At 37.8% G+C, this 21,451-nt stretch overlaps 1 protein-coding gene across 2 annotated transcripts in view; it reads left to right on the plus strand.

The window, feature by feature from the left end:
* LOC106975171 (ceruloplasmin-like) overlaps positions 1-21,451 on the plus strand; it is a 29,388-nt gene that overhangs the window by 7,474 nt on the left and 463 nt on the right. Inside the window, exons 6-18 of one of the 2 annotated variants that reach the window (XM_053221317.1) lie at positions 145-310; positions 2,093-2,223; positions 2,580-2,720; positions 3,231-3,442; positions 5,124-5,274; positions 5,917-6,129; positions 7,239-7,446; positions 8,247-8,380; positions 9,994-10,122; positions 11,965-12,071; positions 13,016-13,217; positions 15,746-15,885; positions 17,431-20,869. In XM_053221317.1, coding sequence (XP_053077292.1) covers positions 145-310; positions 2,093-2,223; positions 2,580-2,720; positions 3,231-3,442; positions 5,124-5,274; positions 5,917-6,129; positions 7,239-7,446; positions 8,247-8,380; positions 9,994-10,122; positions 11,965-12,071; positions 13,016-13,217; positions 15,746-15,885; positions 17,431-17,436 — 1,940 coding nt within the window. In that variant the 3' untranslated portion in view covers positions 17,437-20,869. Of the gene's footprint in view, positions 1-144; positions 311-2,092; positions 2,224-2,579; positions 2,721-3,230; positions 3,443-5,123; positions 5,275-5,916; positions 6,130-7,238; positions 7,447-8,246; positions 8,381-9,993; positions 10,123-11,964; positions 12,072-13,015; positions 13,218-15,745; positions 15,886-17,430; positions 20,870-20,891; positions 21,055-21,451 lie in introns of those variants that run through there. The other variant, XM_027061619.2, reaches the window with a different exon arrangement.

The following is a 21,451-nucleotide window of genomic DNA, read 5'->3' on the forward strand; positions in this document are numbered from 1 at the left end:
GTTTTTACACAGAGTCTGGAAGTAAAATGCCTTGAGTTTCTCAAAAAAGGAGACGTTGCAATGTTATTGACTAAAATACAAAATATATATGGAATAAGACAAATGTTTTAATAACATTCTCTACTTGGGTTTACTGTTTTTCAGATAGCATGCAGGCCTTTTTCAATGTAATGAATTGCCACAAACCTTCAATAGATGTTACTGGGACACGTATTATACGTTACTATATTGCTGCTGAAGAAATTGTTTGGAACTATGCTCCATCTGGTATAAATCTCTTCACTAAAAAAAATTTAACAGCCACTGGAAGGTAATCATTCAGGGATTAAAATATTTATGATTAAATAAAGATAATTGAACTTTTTCATAACCAGCTACTCTTAAAAAGGATTTAAGTAACTTATAATAAAAAGGTACTGATAAAATAAAAGTAGACAAATAATTATATGGGTAATTAGAAAATATTGAGTCGAAGGATCACTACTACACAAAATAGTTCTCTATTTTGCCTGTGCCTTGACAGCCAGTGCAAAGTAAAACATACTTGCTCATTGTTTTTTCTTAGCACTAAATTTTAAAATAGATTTATTATGTATAATTATGAGACATAGTGGATAATGTCATCAATAACAATTTTACAAAGATTCAAAAAGTTGCCATGTATAATTTATACTTTCTTGCTAAGGTCTAAAGGCATAATTAAATAATTTCCTGTGAAATTTTTTTTTAATTCTTTTAAAATTAAGAATTTAATTTCTTAATTAAAAGAAGAAATGAAATTCTTTTTTAAATTATTTTTTAAAAATTCTTTCCTGTGACATTCTTAAGTCACATTTTATAAATATTTGTTATTTAATAACACCTAAGACTATATTATCAGTTGCTTTTTTAATGACCCAAACTAGGACCAAAATACATTACTGTGGCATCAGCATTTAAAAGTACACAAAAAGTCTTTCTGACTTTTATATTTACCAATTCAAAGATTACAGGAGTTTTATTTATTTAAAAAAAGTTTTTTAAGGTTTACTCATTTTTGAGAGACAGAGTGACAGAACATGAGAAGGAGTGGGGCAGAGAAAGAGGGAGACACAGAATCTGAAGCAGATTCCAGGCTCTGAGCTGTCAGCACAGAGCCTGACGTGGGGCTCAAACTCATGAACCACGAGATCATGACCTGAGCTGAAGTTGGATGCTCAACCAACTGAACCACCTAGGCACCCCAAAGATTATAGGAGTTTTAACCCTTCTGGTCTGTTGAATGAGTTATATGTCAGAAAATATCAAGTTCTAAAGCCACCAAGAAATATTTCCCATTATATTTATTTTTCTCCAATGTGCTTACAGAAAATTTGAGAAAACTAAGAATGTTATATCAAGTGAATATTTTTTGTTACATTTTAAATGCTCATCAACAAATTACTCAATCTGTGTAATGGAAATTTTATATTAATTGTTAGGAAGATATCTGGGTTTAGAGAAAAAATTAGATTCAGAGTTAGGTCCAACTCTCATTATATATTAACTAAAATAGGTATGAATTAGTAGATTTCTTTTTTTTTTTTTTTTTCAGCTTGCTTGATCGTCCTGGCTATGAAATTCTCTGATGTCTTAGTATGACAAGTCACTACTTCACTGCTAGGGAATACTTTTTCTCAGGGGACCCAACTTAATTTTATCATAATAACATTTAAAAATAAGAATGACATCTCTCATCTTAATATTCTAGCATCTCTGCACATAGTTGTTTAAAAAGTAGTGTTTGTTACTACCTGACTGAAAAAGAATGTCTTTTATTCCAGTAGAAAGTGTGAACTACCAGGTAGACAAAAATACCCATGCATAGATAAAAGGCTGAAAAGAAATCCATGGAAAATGTTGACAGTGATTATATGTAGATAATGGGATTATGAAGATTTTAAAAATTTTCATTGTATTTCTTCTCATTTTTCAAATTTTCTAAAATTAACATGTGTTGCTTTTATAAATAAATTGCAAGTACTTTAAACCAGATACATGTAGATTCTTACTTTCTTTTCACATGATCACTGTTAATTTGAAAGGTCTTTGTGTATCTATTTTCTCTGCACAGTGAATCCCAGGTATATTTTGAAAAAAGCCCAACCAGAATTGGAGGATCTTACAAAAAAATAGTTTACCGTGAATACACAGATGCTTCCTTCCGAACACAGAAGGCAAGAGAAAAGCACCTTGGAATCCTTGGTAAAATTCTATTCATAGTTTGCAGGGTTATAAACACTGTTTGTACATATTCTGTGCAATCAAAATAGAAATTTTAGCTGTCATCTTATAACCTTATGAAAACAATACATTCTGATTCATGCAATTCTAAACTATATTCTTTTGTTTCTATACATCCAATAAGTTAATATATTCATATGATCCAAAGTGACTTTCTAAAAAGACCCTGCATCATCTAGAGCTCTTGAAGTTGGAAGCGTTTCTGGTTCATGACATCATCTCTTTAATTTGTTCCTAAAAGAAACTTACTCAAGTAACATACCTGACAATTGTGTTTGTGAAAACCGAGGACAGCTACTAATTCTGTTGGTTTCTAGGCCCTGTCATTAAGGCAGAAGTGGGACAGACGATCAAGATCACTTTTTATAACAATGCTTCCCTGCCACTCAGCATTCATCCTCATGGACTACGTTACAACAAGAGCAACGAGGGCTCATTCTACGAAACACCTGGGGGAGGTAAGTATAGCTCAAGGGAGGTCCAAGCAAGCCATACTGCAGTAGAATGTCATTTGGAAAATAAAACTCCTCCTGGGCTCCTGGGTGCCTCAGTTGGTTGAGCCTCGAACTTTTGATTTCTGCTAGGGTCTTGAGATTGAGCCCCGCAGCAGGCTCTGCACTGAGCATGGAGCCTGCTTGGGATTCTTTCTCTCTCTCTCTCTCTCTCTCTCTCTGCCCCTCTGCTCACTCACACAAGTGCGTGTGCACGTGCACTCTCTCTCAAGTAAATTTGAAAAATAAGATAAAAAGAAAAGAAAAATTTTCGTGAAATCATTATGAGCCCACTTTTCACATCGTAACAGCTCTGTGTCCTTATTATGGCAGTAATCCATCCCTAACACCTTTCACCTGCCACCCAAGGTGCTATGAGGTGAGCAAGATATAGTCTTTGCTCACAGAGATCTCACAGTCTAGTCCAGGGTCCTTCTGGTGTTAGGTCCTATTTCACAAATATTTATTTCTTACTAGGTATCCCTCCACCCTCCTCACATGTAAATCCTGGCATGACATTTGTCTATACATGGGAAGTTCCAAGAGATGTAGGTCCTACCTCCATGGATCCCAACTGCCTGACTTGGTTATACTATTCCTCAGTAAATATGACAATAGACATCAACACTGGCCTTGTAGGGCCTCTTGTTGTGTGCAGAAATGGAAGTCTCGGAGAGGACGGCAAACAGGTGTGTCACGGAATTATGTCTGGATATGCCTTGGTGAGAGGTTGCTTGAGACAGAACTGCAGGGGAAAAGCAATGTGGCAATCAACAGTTTCAATTTCTTCTGTGTGCTGATTCTCCCAATTCTATCCTTTTCTTAACTCCAGACCTGTATCTTCCCCTACCCGATGAACACCCACCCTACCATGTTCCAGATACCTCTAATTCCACTTGACTGTTTTAACTCTTTATCTCACTCTGGACAACCACTACCTGCCCCTCTCTCCTGTAAATCAGCCTTTTTTCCTCTACTCTGTCTCTTAGTTAATGACATCACCCAGCCCAGGACTTCCATCAACAACTCCTTTCTCACCTTCAGTATTAGTCACCAAACTCCCAATACCCCTGCCTTTTTGGAGGCACCATCTCCTCTTTCTGAATTTCTTTAACCTCCTGACTCCTGTTTCCACTCTCATTCTGCTTCAAATTAGCTCCACAACCCTTCCTTCCAAATCCAGCTATAGCAGTCTCCACACGAAAAATCATTCTATAGTTTGTTGCCTCAGAAGTCAACATACGAGGCCCTGTTGATCCCTCCAAATCCATGCCTCCTTCCCTGCCACCTGCACACACAATTCTGGCTCCACTGCAAAATTAGCTTGCTAGTTCCTGGGGAAGAGAGTCTAATTCACATCTCTTTGATTTTGCCCTCTTCCTTTACCTGCTGAAACGGGAGACATTTTTAAAACTCAGACTGAAGGTCTCTTCCTGCCCTTCACACAATATTCACTAACTAATGCACTAATTCACTGCAGGTTACCATAGTTCCTTGTGTATGTTTCTGTTGGAACATTTATCTATGCAATTATGTTTACTGGATTTTCTGTCCCACTAGACTATAACTTTCTTGAAATCATAACAAGGTTTTATTAATTTTTTTGGAACAACCACAGCCCCTCTCTGACATTGTAGCAGGTGCTCAATAAATGCTTGCGGAATGAATTTCCTTTGTTCCTCACTCAAAGTGAACTAATATCCAATTTCTTTTTTGCATTTTTCTGCATTTTTTATTGTATTATCTTCTCTTATAATTTATAAGGTAATAAAGCCTAATAAATCCCTCCAAATAAATATATGTATAATTGAATGTATATTTTACTTAAAAATGAGACTATATATTAATAGGCATCCACATAATGAAAGTGTTTCAAGTCTCATAATTCTTACCATACATATAATTTTTCTATTTATACAAAAATATAAATATGTGTACAAATTTAATTTCTTCATAAATGCTAAGAATGCAGACTTCTTCATAAACTTCATAAACTTCTTCATAAATGCTAATTCAGACATTCCAGAATTGAAAACATTTTACTTACTTTCTACAAAGCATCTCATGAAAAGCCACTATACACATCTATGATTACACAGTTTAATTTTATGAAGTTCAGATGTAGGGCTTTATAAGTTCAGAGAAAAAGCTTTAAATGCAAATAGCTGTAGATAATTCTCAACTTCTTAGTTCTGTGATAAATCCATTCACTGGGATTCATGCTTTTATATAAAATGTCCATAAGTGGATTTTTTCAGAAGTATACAAATCCCTTTATATAGGATATCCTATGTACAGATCAACTATTTGACTAGACTTTGTATATAGACTATATTTCACATCTATTCCTTTTTCTATTCTCATCCACAGAAGGGAAAAGACAAAGAGTTTTACCTGCTCGCCACAATATTTGATGAAAATAAAAGCTATCTCTTAGATGAAAATATCAGAACATTCACTACAGAGCCTGAAAATGTGGATAAAGAGGATCCAGACTTCCAAGAGTCTAACCAGATGCACTGTAAGGGAACATTCAGTTTATAAGACAAATGTATTAAGAGTTGTTTAATTTCATTGAGCCTAAAGGATTATGGATTGTTTAAGAGAGACAAACTTTTTCCCCCCAGAGTTTTGGCTACTATGTTTCATGTTTCTTTTAAAGTTAATTTCCCCACAAAAATATTAACTATTAAAATGATTATGTTAAATTCAATTTACTAAATATTTAACAATGCCTTTTTGGTGCACTATATTGTTTAGCTATTACTAGATGTGAGACAGAAAATTCATGTATTTTTCTACTGCCAAATTAGTGGTATAGGTGGGTGGAATGTTTATTGAATTGGTTAGTTAGTTGATTGGTTGGTTGGTTGGTTGGTTGGTTGGTTGGTTTTTGAAGACTGCAGGTATAGGGGGAAAGGACTGGTCTAGAATCTAGAGATGTAGACTCTGATCTTAACTGCTCTCAATATTAGCTTAATGACACTGGACAAATAATCGCCTCTTTGGCAATAGTTGCCTTAAGTCTAAAAGAAGGGGTTTAACTCAATCTTGAGATTCTTACATGAATGAGCTGCTTTATGATTAGTCCTTCACTGAGTTTCAAGAGATGGCAAGTTACAATAAGTTAAATATTCTTTTCTTTGTCACAAATGTCTTGTAGCCATAAATGGATACATGTACGGAAATCTGCCTGGACTGGATATGTGCTTAGGAGACAACATTTCATGGCATGTTCTTAGTGTGGGATCAGAAAAAGACTTACATGGAATATATTTTTCAGGAAATACCTTCACTTCCTTAGGATCAAGGGATGACACCATCCCTCTGTTTCCCCACATTTCCCAGACACTTTCTATGACACCAGATTCCTTAGGTAAGTAGTGGATATTCTCTTTCAGACAGAAACATGTCCAAATTTTGAAAAACAGTGTCTTTATATGAAGTGAATATTGTTTGTACAGAAAAAAATGAACGTATACAAATGCTTAAAAAACCTTTCCCCTGCTCCATTTAATTTATAGGAGCAGTAGTATATCATTTTCCAGGACATAAAAATAGCCTTCACCCCTCTCAGTTTTCTCTTCTTGGGTGCCAGACTCCTCCTCAAAATCAACCCACACTCCTCAAAAGCAATGAAGATGCCTTGAAGAATTTGAACTTGTTTTCATTCTATTCTATTCTCCATTTCTTACTCTTCTGTGCATTTGTTTCCCAGGCCTCCCTTCTGTTCCTGTCTTCTCTCTGCCTTTGCTCTGTAGGGAAATGTTTTCACTTCAGTGAGGTTGATTGTTGACGGCAAAAAAAAAAATTTTTTTTAATAATTTTTTTTTCGTTTATTTTTGAGACAGAGAGAGACAGAGCATGAATGGGGGAGGGTCAGAGAGAGGGAGACACAGAATCTGAAGCAGGCTCCAGGCTCTGAGCTGTCAGCACAGAGCCCAACGCGGGGCTCGAACTCACGGACTGCGAGATCATGACCTGAGCCGAAGTCGGATGCTCAACCGAGTGAGCCACCCAGGCGCCCCCAAAAATTTTTTAAAAGTCACCCCATATCAGAAAGTTGTTAGGGGTGTCATGGCCGACCCTTGATCATCCTATGGAATAATGCTAATTTCACTCTTGAGCTCCCCCCTGCCCCTCTCTGCCTCACCCAGGATTCTCATTCCTCTTTACACTGTTCTGCCTTCTTCTTTAATCCATAGCTCTTATCAGCTTCCAACTCCATCAAAGTTACCTGCTGTGTTTATTGCTTACCACCCTCCCAGCAAAATAAACCCTAAGGACAAGGATTTTTAACTGTTTTGTTCATTGATGTTTAGAACTATGCCTGGCATCAAGATAAATAAGTATCTGTGAAATTAATGGAAAACAAATAAGTGGACTGTTTTACTATATTACGTTTGCGGGTCTATATCCTATAGATGACTTCACAGAGAAATCTGAACGCAGAGCTTTACCCACTCATTTCTTACTTGCCTCTAGGAACTTTTAATGTGGTTTGCATGACAACAGAGCACTACCTAGGAGGCATGAAACATAAATACCACGTGAGGCAGTGTTCGGAGGCAAACCCTGATCAAACACAGTATGAGGAAGAGAAAACCATTTATATCGCAGCCAAGGAAACTGAGTGGGATTATTCTCCCAGCAGGAAGTGGGAGAAACAACTGCAGCATTTACAAGGAGAGAAGTATGGCCCTAACCCAGAAGGGTTCATTCTGGAGTCCCCCAACCTTACTTTTTCTGTCTCACACATGTGCGTGTGTGTGCATGCATTGTGTGTTTGTCTGGTGTGCCTTGTGCGTATGGTGTGCATGTGTGTGACAGGTGTGTGTGCGTGGTATGTGTGAGGCGTGCATGTGCTTAGGATGTGTTCCACTGCAAATAACTTCACAGACTATCCGTGTGTCATTCCTTCAATTATAAGTAGCTTCAAGTCCTCCTAAATATCTGCATCACTTACTTCTTTCTATGCTCTGTTTCTTCCTGTCTTTCTTTTCACTTCTTGCTTCCAATCTTCCTCAGGTGTGTTACCATCCATGACACCACACTGAGGTGTCATAAACATAACTTCAACTACATTTAACCTTTGGCAGATTTTCTTTTTGTCTTCGTTTGTTTCTGTCAATCTCTCTTCTTTTGGGAACCTCAAACTGAAGATTCTCATTTTGTGTGTGTGTGTGTGTGTGTGTGTGTGTGTGTGTAAAATTTGATTTCTTTCTCTGACTTTCACTTACACTATTTATTCATTTATCAAAACTAAAATTTCATCCTGAAAATATGTTTTGAAGTACATAGTGAATAACCAACAACCTTACCAGAGGTAATTTTTTTTTTAAGGAGAATTACTTTCCATGATAAAGTAGCCTCTAGACATTAATCAGTTGTGCTAGTTCAATAAGGAGTCCTTCCACATGAGAATTTGTCTACTTTAATGGTTAAATTAACTAGCTTTGTGTGATTTTTGTTTTTGTTTCTATTTCCATAAAGCAAAACAAACATATATTTGGATAAAATATATCTTGGGTCCAAATACAAGAAAGTCATATACCGTCAGTATGATGATATCACATTTACGAATCAAACAAAAAGAAGTGAAGATGAAAAACATCTGGATATACTAGGTATTGACACATAAGATTGGTCTTCAGGTTTTTCTTCTTGTCTTCAGCCACTAGAGACTGTTGCAAATGTGAGGATATTGTCAACCTCCACCTTTACAGAGGAAAGTGCCTATAATTCAAACTCTAATTTGTTGATAGGCAGTTTTTTAATCAAGCAAATTGATTCAAGTGCTGTTTCACAGAAAATGAAGAGACCCATAGAAAATTAATGTGGTCAGTTTCAGATTACCTGACTTCTTACCCTGAGAACCCAAGAATTCTAGAGAGACCTTATAAGTAGCATTAGGGATCATTTCACTGATACTAAACTGAAGCCCAGAAGCCCTACAATAGTGAGGAAGGGACCTCTTTGTTTAAGTGTTTAACTTAAACACTTAAAGTGTTAATATTTAGTTTCATCTTCTGTCCAAGAGTGAGGAAAATTACAGCCCTTTCTTCTACCCTTGACAGGTAAGCTAAGGAAATTATAAGTCATCCCAATGCATGTACATGTAATATCTCCCAAAGTCACACAGCATTTCCAGAGGTCACATGATGTTTTCATATGTCCAAAGACATTTCCATATGTTGCACAGTATTTCCAAAAGTCACATGGCATTTCCATATGCCCAAATTTTATTTGGGTCTTGATATCTGTGTGACTGTCTATTGGAGGCTATTTTCTGGTGTGGGACCCTGAGAAGATGGATTTACATGCAGTTATAGAAACTATTACTGTTCTTGGCTCCTCATTGGCCTCATGAACTTCCCTCTTTGTGACCCCAAGAAAGAGGTCTATGCTATCCAGTTCCTACTGCTATTGGGTGGGCTCCTATCTTTAGTAATAGCAGGTTGTTAGTTTTCACTAGGATTCTGGCTGAGTGCATCAAGATAAATAACATAATGTGACCCTCTAGATTCCATTATTATTTATACAAAAAAGGAAAAAACTTTATGGAAAAGAGAAAACAAGCATAGTGTTTGAGAAAGTGGGATGGCCATGGGGACAAAGAAAGGATGTCCCTAGGTGCCATCTAGTGTCCACCAGGTATCTTCAGGGCCCTGATTTCAGTAATTATAGCACAAGTTTGAAGAGAATTCTTACCACTTAGTTCATCTCAAAACCAGAATTTTTAGTCACTGATATAATCTGCTCTAAATAGAAAGATTTAAAAGAAATTTTTTACCTCCAGTTCTTGACCTGGATGGAAGGGAGAGAGAGTAAAATGAAGGGATCTTCAGTCTGTGAGAAAAGAAATCACCCTTGGTCAATAAAAAGGCCTTCCAGCTCCTCCTAATTCTCCACTAAAGGGGGAAAGAATAAAAGGTTTCAATGATAAGGTTGGTCAAGAAAGAATATAAAAGATTTCACTTCTAAATTGTGTGTTTTTGTAGGCATTAACTGATGCTCACCAAAATAAGTTTTCTAGAGACTTAAATTTTCCAGGCAAAAACATGTTTCATAAATCAGCAATGATCCGTTTGTTGAAAGTGTGTTTTATTTGGCTGCGTGTTAAGGAAAAAGGATAAAAATAAGTCACTGTATAAATACTTAAGGGGACAGATGACTCATAATTTAAAATAAATAACAATTTATTGTAACATTATAACATTTTCCTTTTTATATTCCCTAGGTCCTATAATATTTCTCACTCCTGGTCAAAAACTCCGAATTATCTTTAAAAATGAAGCCTCAAGACCATATTCAATTCATGCTCATGGAGTGAAAACAAACTATTCCACTGTTGTTCCAACACAACCAGGTAACTGCTTTGGGAGAAAGAACAGTTTCAAAGCTTTTATGCAGGACTATATGCTAATGTTCTTTCTTAAATACTGGTGTCGTTCTAGATGAGAGAGACCAGTGAACTAGTAACAAGATTCTAAAGGAGTTTAGGAGCAAGTTCCTTTCACAAGTCTTGAGTTGGCTTCCAGGATGGGTGCCATGGGCAAAACTCCCCAGTTTACACAATTCTGTCCTAGAACCACCTTCCTTCCCAGCTCCCCACCAGTCTAGCTGCCAGGTGTTCTCATTCTATGCTCCACCTCTCCAATTCAATTGCTAAAGTAGGAGTTGAATATAAGATGTAGTGTGTGAAGGAGGGGGCAAGGGAGAGAATTGAACCACTAAGAGGAAGTAATGAACCTCATGTGCTAACGTTTCTAAGGCATCATCACTATACAGCATGCCATTCCATATGCCTCATACAAAAACAAATGCTTTTTAATATAAATGCCCAAGGAGCAGACTCTGAAATGAAAATTTGTGTGCAGATAGTGCTCTTGGGATCAAAGGCAATGGAGAGAAAGAGAAGGAAACAGAATTGGGTAGGGGGAGAGGTTAGGCAGAGATGCAGCCTCAACAGAAATCACAGCCAACCCAGAAGTTCTGAAGATAGGGTGGCATTCAGCTGTCCTGAGGTAGGGTGAGAAAACTGGGCCTTTCTGTCCCTGCATCTGTCATTGCATGCAAGGTTGGGTGAGGTCTATCCAAGTCTATCCTGAAGGGGGTAGACAGCCTGTGGAGCAAATGTTCCTTCATTCTTAAAGGCGATCTGAGTGGGGCATCTGGAGTGTCTACCATATTTGCCGACCAAAACAAGTAATTCTGGGAATTGAAGGTATCACCTAAAGAGCCAAATTCAGAAAGGGAAGATATGTGGGACAGAGGGATGAAAGACAGATTTTGATGGCGGGTGGAATATTCCCTTTTGATTTTAAAAAAGAGATGATCCCATAGTGGTGTCAACATGAATCTCCTATTAAGGGAGTTCGCAAGTCAGCACTCTTCTCATTAGTCAGAGAAGGATCACATTACCTACTTTCCACAAACACTTATGAGTACCTGCTGTGCCCAGGCACTGTGTGGTACTTTGGAAGGGGAGGGTTGGTACTAAGTAGATTGATTGTTAGCAATTTGGGAGCAGGGAGGCTAGGGATAGGAGTGGACGTGCTTGGGAAAATTAATTTAAGCCTCTGGAAGTGGCAGATGCAAGATCATTCAACAAGGGGCAGGGGTGGGAAGAGAGATCCAAAAGAACTTTGCTGAAATAGGCAAGAATATAGGATTCAGAGTCAGTAGGGCTAATGCAAATGCTTTGGGAGCAGGGAAGAGCCACATTTCATCTATAAATTGGAAGGTTCAGAGCTGGAATTCAGAACAAGTCCGTCACCTTTCAAACCCCGAGTTATCTTCACTATGGTAAATATTTGCAGAATGAATGAGTTAGATATTTAATGACTGCTATTTTTCAATGACAAAATCATTATAAGGTTTTGCTTCAGTAACCCTGAGACTGTAATGGCTAGCAGTGATGGTTATATCAACTTCACCCTGTGGCCCAAGTAATGCAACACCAATGGCTTCATTTTGCATCATCTTGTCTAATCCCTAAATTCCCATTTTATGTGCATGAGAAAACAGAAGCTCAGAAAGTGTAAACACATTGGCTAAGACCAAAAAGAACAGTAGACCCAGGAGTAGAAAACTCGGACTACACTGCCTAATATTTGTATAGCTTTAGGGTTTGCTCATTATCTGGGTTCCCATAAAAACATATGCTTTAAAAGATTCTGTTTATATACACTGTATTTGTCTGTTTTAGGAGAGATCCAAACATACATTTGGCAGATTCCTGAAAGAGCTGGTCCTGCCTCAGAAGACTTTGAGTGCATACCTTGGTTTTACTATTCAACTGTGGATGTGGTTAAGGTAAACTTTAAATCAGGTCGTGCTTTTCCTCCTATCTCCTCTTAGAAATTATAATGGAAGAAAGAAGGAATTTGTGTTAAAAAAAAAATCTTAGTTCTATGTAATCTTTCTTTTTAAGTAACCTAAATGCTGCTCAGCTTTTATTCTACATAGGTTTGCATTTTTCACGAGCAAAATCATTGCATTATGATTACTTAGATTCGTGATACTTTCTGAAATGCCACTGTGAGTTGAAAATATAATAATATCCTCCTCTTTGTTTCATTGGCTAGGATTTGGATTACAGAAAACAAAGTATGGAATTTAAAATTCTCTGATTTAATGAGAAATAGACACATACACATGTATATTTTTTTAAAACCATCAACTCTGGAGTTCAGTTTATTTGCATTTAACAACAACAACAAAAGTTTCCTCTCCAAACTTTTAGTTATTTTGGCCCTCTCTCTGCCTAGCACAAGAATCTACGCAGACATTCAACCCAAAACCAAAATGAGTATAAACAAACCAAGGCTCCCAGCTGAAAGTGGCTGTGGGGGCAGAGGCATCACAGGAGAAAGGATCCAAGACCTTTATACTGCCAACCAACTCCAATGCCAAGAAATTCTAATTAAAATCAAAGCTCTGGGTTTTGTTTTTGTGTTTTTTTTTTAATTAAAATTTCAAAAATAGAGCTACATCCACTGAGGAATGTGTCTGAAATCCCTTTTAGGAATTAGCTATTCTCTTTAGACTTCAACTCGAATGAGTGGGATGACAATTTTTCCTTAATCAAGGATTTAACATGTCAAACATTTTACTCTTTACTCTCAGGCTTAGAATCCTAATAACTAAAAACTCAGCATCTGACCTCACTAGAACTAACCTTTGATTCTACTCGTTTCACTGGTTGGGGGAAATTTTTAGTTCTGGGCACAGTTAATAATCTTGCTTTCCCTCTTCAGGATCTTAACAGTGGACTGGTAGGTCCTTTGATAGTATGTCGCAAAAACGCCAATGCCACCTTAGTTCACCGTGTTCTCCACTTCATGATTTTTGACGAGAACAGATCCTGGTACTTTGAAGAAAACATCAATACCTATTCTTCAGAACCAAACAAAGTAGACAGGAATGATGAAACTTTTTACCTCAGCAACCAAATGCACGGTAATGTCCACTCACTGACTCATCATCTGTGGTCCATAGGTTGTTTTCCACAAAGGAACAAATGAAGGTTCACATTTGTCAAACTCAGCACCTCAGAGAAGATAGTCACATAGAGCTGTTGTGCAGATCATGTGGACCAGGGGTTGGCAAACTATTTTTCAGAAACGGCCAGATAGTAAAGAATTTAAGCTTGGAAACTGTACAGTCTCTACCATAAGCTATTTTCTACTCTGCCATGGAGCACAGAGTTACCCGTAGACAGGATGTCAACAAATGGATGTGGCTATGAGCCAACAAAACTTCATTTATGGACCCTGAAATTTGTATTTCATATAATTTTCCCATGTCAGGAAATATTCTTTTTTGTTTTTGTTTTCAACCATTTAGAACTTTAAACCTATTACTCATGGGCCATAGAAAAACAGGCAGTGAGTGGGCTGGATCTGGCCTAAGGGCTGTAGACTTAACAGCGTGGTAAATTCCAGTGCCTCTGGAGCCATGTGGGCGGGTGATGTAAAACCAAGAATACCAGTTATAATTTCTGAAGGGCTTTACTACCCACATTTCTAAGTATTTTACTGGGATGAACACAAGTAGAGGTGGGGCTTGAGGCACACTGGAGAGCACATGGCCCCACCTGATTTTCCCACCAGGCAGAACTTTCAAACACCCCACGCTCATCAACCAAAATTCTTCTATAGTTTGGTTATGATTAGGCATGTCCAGTTTATGTCTTCCCTCCCATCTAGAATCATAGTAATGAGACAATTATTCAAATAAAAAGCACATACACAATCTCAATCACAGTCATACTCAGACTTCTGGTCCCAGTCCTTCCACCTGAGGAAACTAGGGGGTATGACTAGATAAGGGATCGTCAAGTAAGGCAAACCCAAATGTGATCTTTTTCAATTTCTTCATCCCCCCGACCCCAAACATATATAGAAAATTTAAAATTAACTCAAGGACTGCATCCTTGCTACCCATAATCGTTTAATAAGCCTCATAGAGGGCTTGGAGTTCCCTACTGAGTGCTAAGGAGATACAAAGGCCCATAAGATGAGGCATCTTCTTTCGAGTTGTTCACAGCACAGGGGCAGCAGACTTGTGCATTGTTACAACGCAAGCCTGACCTTGGGGGGATGCTGAAACAGAAATATAAACACAGTGCAGTGTTTTAAATTCCAATTTGGAAGAAAGGCTTCATGAAAGGGAGGGGACTTTCTAGTTGAGTATTTAAAGATGCACGGGAGTCTGTTGAGTAGAAAGGCAGGGGAATGACATTCTGTGTAGATGGAAGAATAGGAACTAAGAAAGAAAGAAAAGAGAAAGCCAACAGGATTGTGCAAGACCTTGAATAGCCTGTTAAGAATTTAGACTCCATCTAAACTGGGGTTTCTCAAGCTTGCCACTATTCATATTTTCTGTCTGATAACTATTGGGGGTGCTCTCCTGTGTATCATAAGATGTTTAGCAGCATCCATACCCTTTGCCCCTGGGAAGCCAGTAACACCTTCCCGCAAGTTGTGCAACACAAAATGTCCCCAGACATTGCCAAATGTTCCCTGCAGGACAAAATCCTCTTAAGAACCACTGTGCTAAAGGCAGCAAGGGCACTGAGTGAGGGAACAATAGAAATAGTTGTGTACCACAGGGACAGCTCTGGCAGTCAGCTAGGAGTGTGTGTTCCAGGTATAGTCCACGGAATAGCAGCATCAGCATCACTTGGGAGCTTGTTAGAAATGCAGAATTTCAAGCTAAACAGACCTAGTAAATCATAATCTGAATTTTAACAAGATAGGCCAGGCCACATACACATTAAAGTCTGAGAAGCACTGTCTAAAGCAGAGTCTCCTAGTTGTTTCTAGAATATCCCTCCATCAGCTAAAAGGATTAGAACCCAACCTCCATAGATATATGGTTATAAATTATGTATTTGTACCTTTGTATTAATGCATTTTTGGCATTTCAAAAGATGAACACAAAATAGAAGGGTAAAAAAGGAGGATATATTTATAAAACACATATAACTAAATTAATATTTTCTTCCTATTACCCTTTGGAAACCACACCTATAGAGGATTAGACAGAGGGAAAGACGAAAGGCCTGGACCTCAGTCAATGGACATTCTAGTCATACCAGTGACAGATCACAAAAGTCTGACTTGGAGCAGTTAAAGAGGAACACACTCAATTTCAAAGCATCTTGTGATCATCTTAAATATACTTTAAATATGTAGACATCTTTAAGTATCCATCAATTCAAGTATTCTTAGTTGTGAAATATTCTAGTTCAACCTAATTATGTTAAAGCAAAGTCAATGCCTCATTTCTTCAGGCAAGGAAAACTCTAGAGTTAGACTTATCCATGAATGGATGGCTTGGTCACATTTAACAGCTTCCTTAGGCTGACTTTAAAGTCCTCATGGCCTCTGAAAACATCCGTGATACTTCTATGAGGTGTTTTTAAAAGAAGCCTACATTATTTAAAACCTTTGTTGAATATAATAAATTGTGTCCCTCCACAGCAATTAATGGAAGAATGTATGGAAACAACCAAGGTCTGACGTTCCATGTTGGGGATGAAGTGAATTGGTATCTGATTGGCATGGGGAGTGAATTTGACCTGCACACGGTTCACTTTCATGGCCACAGCTTTGAATACACGGTAAGAATCCTGGACAGCTTCGTTTAATTATTGTGGTGTCTGGTAAAGTAGTCATTGGGGCAGCATGGCAGGATAACAGGACTAGAAAGGAAATGACTAAGCCAGAACTGAAATTCAATATCTACAATCTATACTATATCAGGTGCATGTAAATAATTATACATTCAGCTCTTTGTGCCCTACGAACACTCAATAAATGCTTGTGAATGCATGACGTGCCTTTATTACTCTAATCTGGTGTCACTTGTTAGGTAAATAAGACTTCTATAATCACCTTTAGTTTCACCCTTTATATCCCAACTTTTTTTTCAAACCCTCAGTAACATAAAAGAAAAACACTTTGAACACTCATACACATCTTATCATATTTTCTCTCTCTCTCTCTCTTAGTTTTCTGAACCAAACTTCAGAGCTTGCTTCAGATTCTGTCTCCCTCTCTCTCTTCCCCTCCCTCACTCATACTCTGTCTTTCTCTCTTTCTCTCTCAAAAATAAACATTAAAAAATAAAAGTATCACCTTCCTCTTGTAATTAATAAGTAATGTGTGAAGTGATTTTTTTTATACATATTTTATTCTCCAATCATATTTCACCTTGTAGCTTTAAGAAGGATTCATTGATGATTCTTGCTGGAATCAAATTTTACAGTGGGAGTTACAAATGGTAACTTTCTACATCTATCATTCCTTCACTAAGGTAAATTGCAAACATCACGACTCTTCATCCCTAAATACTAAAGCCATATGCATCCTAATACTAAGGAGAATCTCTGCCCCACCACAATAACACTGTCACGCCTCCAATGTTAACATTAATTCAGTAATATAAGCTAACATATGGTCCATTCAAATATCCCCAATAGTCCCCAATATGCTCTTTATAACTTTTTTTTTTAAACCAGGATCTAATTATTTATACATAGCATTTGGTTGTCATTGTCTTATCTTTCCTAAAAGAAGAGACCTTTATTTTTTTTTCTCAATCCTTCATGCCATTTCATTCTTGGAGGGTCCAGGCCAGTTTTATAAAATGTCCCATATTCTACTTTGGTCTGATGGTTTCCTCATAATTGGATCCATGTTAAACATTCTTGACATGGACACTGCATATGTGATATTATGTGCTTCCCAGGCATCACATCAGGAGGTGCATGATGTCAATAGGTGCTGACACTGATGAGGCTTTTTTGATAACTTTATTATGGTGATGCCTACCCTTTCTCTCCATTTTAAAAGTATTATCTTGGGGCATGGGTATCTCCGTTGGTTAAGCATCTGAACTCAGCTCAGGTCATGATCTCACAGTTCATGGGTTTGAGCCCTGCATCAGGCTCTGTGCTGACAGCTCAGGGCCTGGAGTCTGCTTCGGGTTCTCTGTCTCCCTCTCTCTCTTCCCCTCCCCCACTCACACTCTGTCTTTCTCTCTTTCTCTCTCAAAAATAAACATTAAAAAATAAGAGTATCACCTTCCTCTTGTAATTAATAAGTAATCTGTGAAGTGAATTTTTTTTACATATTTTATTCTCCAACTGTATTTCACCTTGTAGCTTTAAGAAGGATTCATTGATGATTCTTGCTGGAATCGAATTTTACAGTGGGAGTTACAAATGGTAACTACGTCTATCATTCCTTCGGCATTTGTTAAGAAAATAAAAATGTGGAATTAGGTGATAATTGACTTTATGGTAACTTGTTTTTTTATAATTATCTCCGTCTTTTTCTACTTTATGTAGTCTTAGTCTCTTTATATCTGTCAGAATTGCTTTCTCCCACCCCACAAGTCATCCTCTTTACAATTATTTCTTTACTGACCACTTTTGCCTGGCCATTTCTCTAATTTATTACATTTTGAGTTTTACTCTTCCCCTTTGCAGTGTCCAAGTCAGTGTCATGTATTTGCTTAGGGAGAATTTTCTTTAGCTCTTCATCCTTATCTCTTAGATAAATATTAAGGCACAATTGAGGGCTAATTATGCATTTGACACCAGAAACATTTAGTCTAGCCACTTGGCATAACACAGTCCATTTTTTGGCATCGATAAAAGTTTCAGATAAAGCTTTCCTGGATTCCAGATGTGTATTATGTTTGTGGTTTCTTTATTGCTCAGGGCCTGTTAGACTAATTGAACGAATGCGCTTGACTTGATTTGCACAAAGCTTTATTGGTGTGCTGCTTTCTTTTCTGTCCTTTAATGAACAAATGTATTCCTCTCAAACCTATTTGTTTTGGCTTTAAAGCTATTTTTTTTTATTCTGGGGGATTTTATATGACAAAGTAGACAGAATAATATAATGAATTCCTTTACCCACCACCCAGGCTCAACAATCATGACCTTCCTGTACTTCCATCTACATTCCCCATATTTTTGAAGGAAAAGCCTAAGTATTAGGGTTGTTATTCATAACTGTTTATATTAGACACTTTAAAAATTAGAACAAAAGAGAGAGATTTAAGCTCTGGTTATAGTTTTTTTTTTTTTTTTTTTTTTACAGTACATTTGATGTTCAGTTCAGATCAGTTCAGTTCAGCAAATGCCTCTGACATTTCTAGAACCATGCCGAGTGTTGTGTGGATAAGAGGAAATCAAAGAGTTAGCTTTTAGGGGCTAGCTCTACACAAATGATCGTACCATAAGGCATCAAATTAAGTGCAATTTATGGTAACATTCCTCTAATGATAATTAAAGCTAACCTTTATTAGGTGCTTCTTATGTGCCAAATACTATGCTTAGTTCTTTGCATGGATTGCTCATCCAACCTTCAGAGACAGGGACTATTTTGTCACCATTTTATAAGGGAATGAAATGAAGGATTAGCAAGGTAAAGAACTTTCCTATAAACAATAAGTGGTAGAAGTGGGACTTGAACCCTCATCTCTCACTCCAGAGTCCCTCACTCTTTTAAGTTTATTTATTATTTATTTTGAGAAAGGGCATGTGCACAGGAGAGGGGCAGAGTGGGGGGGGTGGGCGCGACAGAGAATCCCAAGCTGTGCTGTCAGCACAGAGCCCAGCCCCATGCTTGATCCAACAACTGTGAGCTCGTGACCTGAGCTTTGAAATCAAGAGCCCATGCTTAACCGACTGAGCTACCCAGGTGCCCCTAGAGTCCCTTATCCATATGCTTCACAAAACTGCTCTTTTCAGAACAATTCTATTAAATTGAAGAAACAAAATGAACAAAGAAAAAAAAGGAAACAAACAAAAAATGAGACTCTTAAACACAGAGAACAACTGGTGTTTGCCGGAGGGGAAATAGTTGGGAGGATAAGGGAAATCAAGGAGATTGAGACTACACGATGAGCACTGAGAAATGTAGAGAATTGTTGAATCACTATATTGTACACCTCAAACTAATATAACACCCTATGTTAATTATACTTGAGTTAAAAAAAAAAGAGACTAATCCTATTACCTAATCCTATTAAAAGAGTAATAATACCACAAAGCTTAGTACCAGCTGCTGTCAGCTCTAGCCATTCACCCTAAACCTATCACAGATTATCACATGTAGCCTTCCCCTCCCTGGAGGTGGAATTTAGTTATTCCAGCATTAATGCAGCCTCTGAGCTTTACTCCCTGGAACTCCTGGGTATAGCAAAGCAGCCCTCTGGAGTTACTCACTTGGTCTTGGAACAGCCAGTCAGTCACCTGTTTCCTAAGAATATGGTCTCCCTTGGTGCCAGGGCTCCAGGTACATAGTGCACACTTACTGGTGCCTAGGACATTGTCCATTCTTAGTTAAAATTGGTTCATATCATTCTCTGCATTTTCTAACATCTTAGAAATGTATCCATGTGACCCATATTGTCACCATAGATGTCAAATTAATCTTCTTAAATAACAATGACTCAGGCCCCCACTTTGCAGCCAGGGGGAGACAGCTTTGCCTCCTTCTTCTCTATTCTCCAATGTCTCCAGGGACTTTTGAGAGCCTAAGTTTCTAGTCACCTCCCACTCTCACTCCCTGCTTCCATTCATCTCCCTTGCCTCTCTCCTCCCTCCTGTGGCTGGTATTTTCTCATCTCTGTGCAGCTCCAGAGTGGGACACATCTCCATTTCCTCTGACTCCCCTTAACAACCACAAAAACTAGGCCATTACGGGTCATAGACTCTTAGTGAAAGTTTAGAGATAGATGAATTCTTTTTTTTCCCCAATACTCCACAATAAAACATTTACCATGTGACATCAGACACCCCTGACTTCAGTCATCCCTCTGCTATGCATCATCGAGAAATACTGGCCCTGCAGCTCTTTCTCTCACCCTCAGGACTTCTTTCCCCACACTCTTCCTCTCCAGACTTGCTTGACATCTGTTCTCTCCTCAAATTATTCCAGACTCCATCTTGAACTGCATTCTTCAACATGCCCCCATCCTTCAAATACCTTTCATTGCATTGTAGAGAGCACTTCATCTCCTTCCTAGGCTCTTCCAAATCCATCCTAATCCAGCCAGGCCAGGCCCCAGGGCTTTATCTTTCAAAATCAAAGTAGCTCACAGAGGAGGTGGTCTCCTAAACATCCGGTTCTCTGCTTAGGAGAAAAAAGAGCCCCTAAGGCCCTTAGTCTTCAGCCCCTGGCCCCAGAAAGCAGATGAGTTCCTCTCCTTCCTGTAGCCCTGAGGTTTCCTGATTAGCTACACCTCAAGGAATGATCATCATGTCACTAATGTCCTTAGTTAGAAATATTTCTGTGAAAACTTTTGGTATTTGTAAGACCAGATGTTGTCTGAAATCTAAAGCATTCTTCTGCAGGAAATGCTGACAAGGTATCTGACACTGATAATGACACGAGGTCCCTTCAGACTGAGATATTTCTCTGTGGCCTGTCCCTGAAATGTTCTCAGACTTGCTTTTCCTCTAAACCCTCAATTGTACTCAGAGGAAAAATGCAATGTCACCTAATGCTTTCCAATTGTCATCTAACAAAGTATATTAGAATTGATCAAATGTGTAAGTGACTAATCTCTTTTATAAGTTATTTAATGGTGTTTTGTCTCCTTATTGAGGATGCGGGACTGTATCGCTCTGATGTTTATGACCTTCCTCCTGGAGTATATCAGACTGTAAAAATGTATCCAAGAGATGTTGGCACCTGGTTATTTCATTGCCATGTTAGTGTTCACATTGAGGCTGGAATGGAAAGCACTTACACTGTAATCAGATGAAAAGGTAAGCCAACTTAATTTGAAGCGATCATATTTAAATAAATTCTATGTTTATATAAGGATATCTTATCCGTTGAACATTTACATGATGTGAAATGCTACTCATTCATTCAAAGGTTACTGTTTTGAGATGACCAAGAAATTGTAGTTTTAACCTCTTCTCAAATTTAGATAACTGTTTCTGATCTGATTAAAGGTACTCTAGAGTTAACTATACTATTTCCAGATTCATGTAATATATGCATAAGGATTTGAACACACACAATTTATAGAAAATTAAACACAAGTGACTATTGAGCTTATAAAGGTATGTAACTTTGCTAATAATCAATATCACTTAAAATTGCATTTAACAACACTAAGATACATTTTTCGAATAAGAAAGTTATTGATATTAGGCT

This window comes from Acinonyx jubatus, chromosome C2, assembly GCF_027475565.1.
Source record: "Acinonyx jubatus isolate Ajub_Pintada_27869175 chromosome C2, VMU_Ajub_asm_v1.0, whole genome shotgun sequence".
Classification (NCBI taxonomy): Eukaryota; Metazoa; Chordata; class Mammalia; order Carnivora; family Felidae; genus Acinonyx; species Acinonyx jubatus.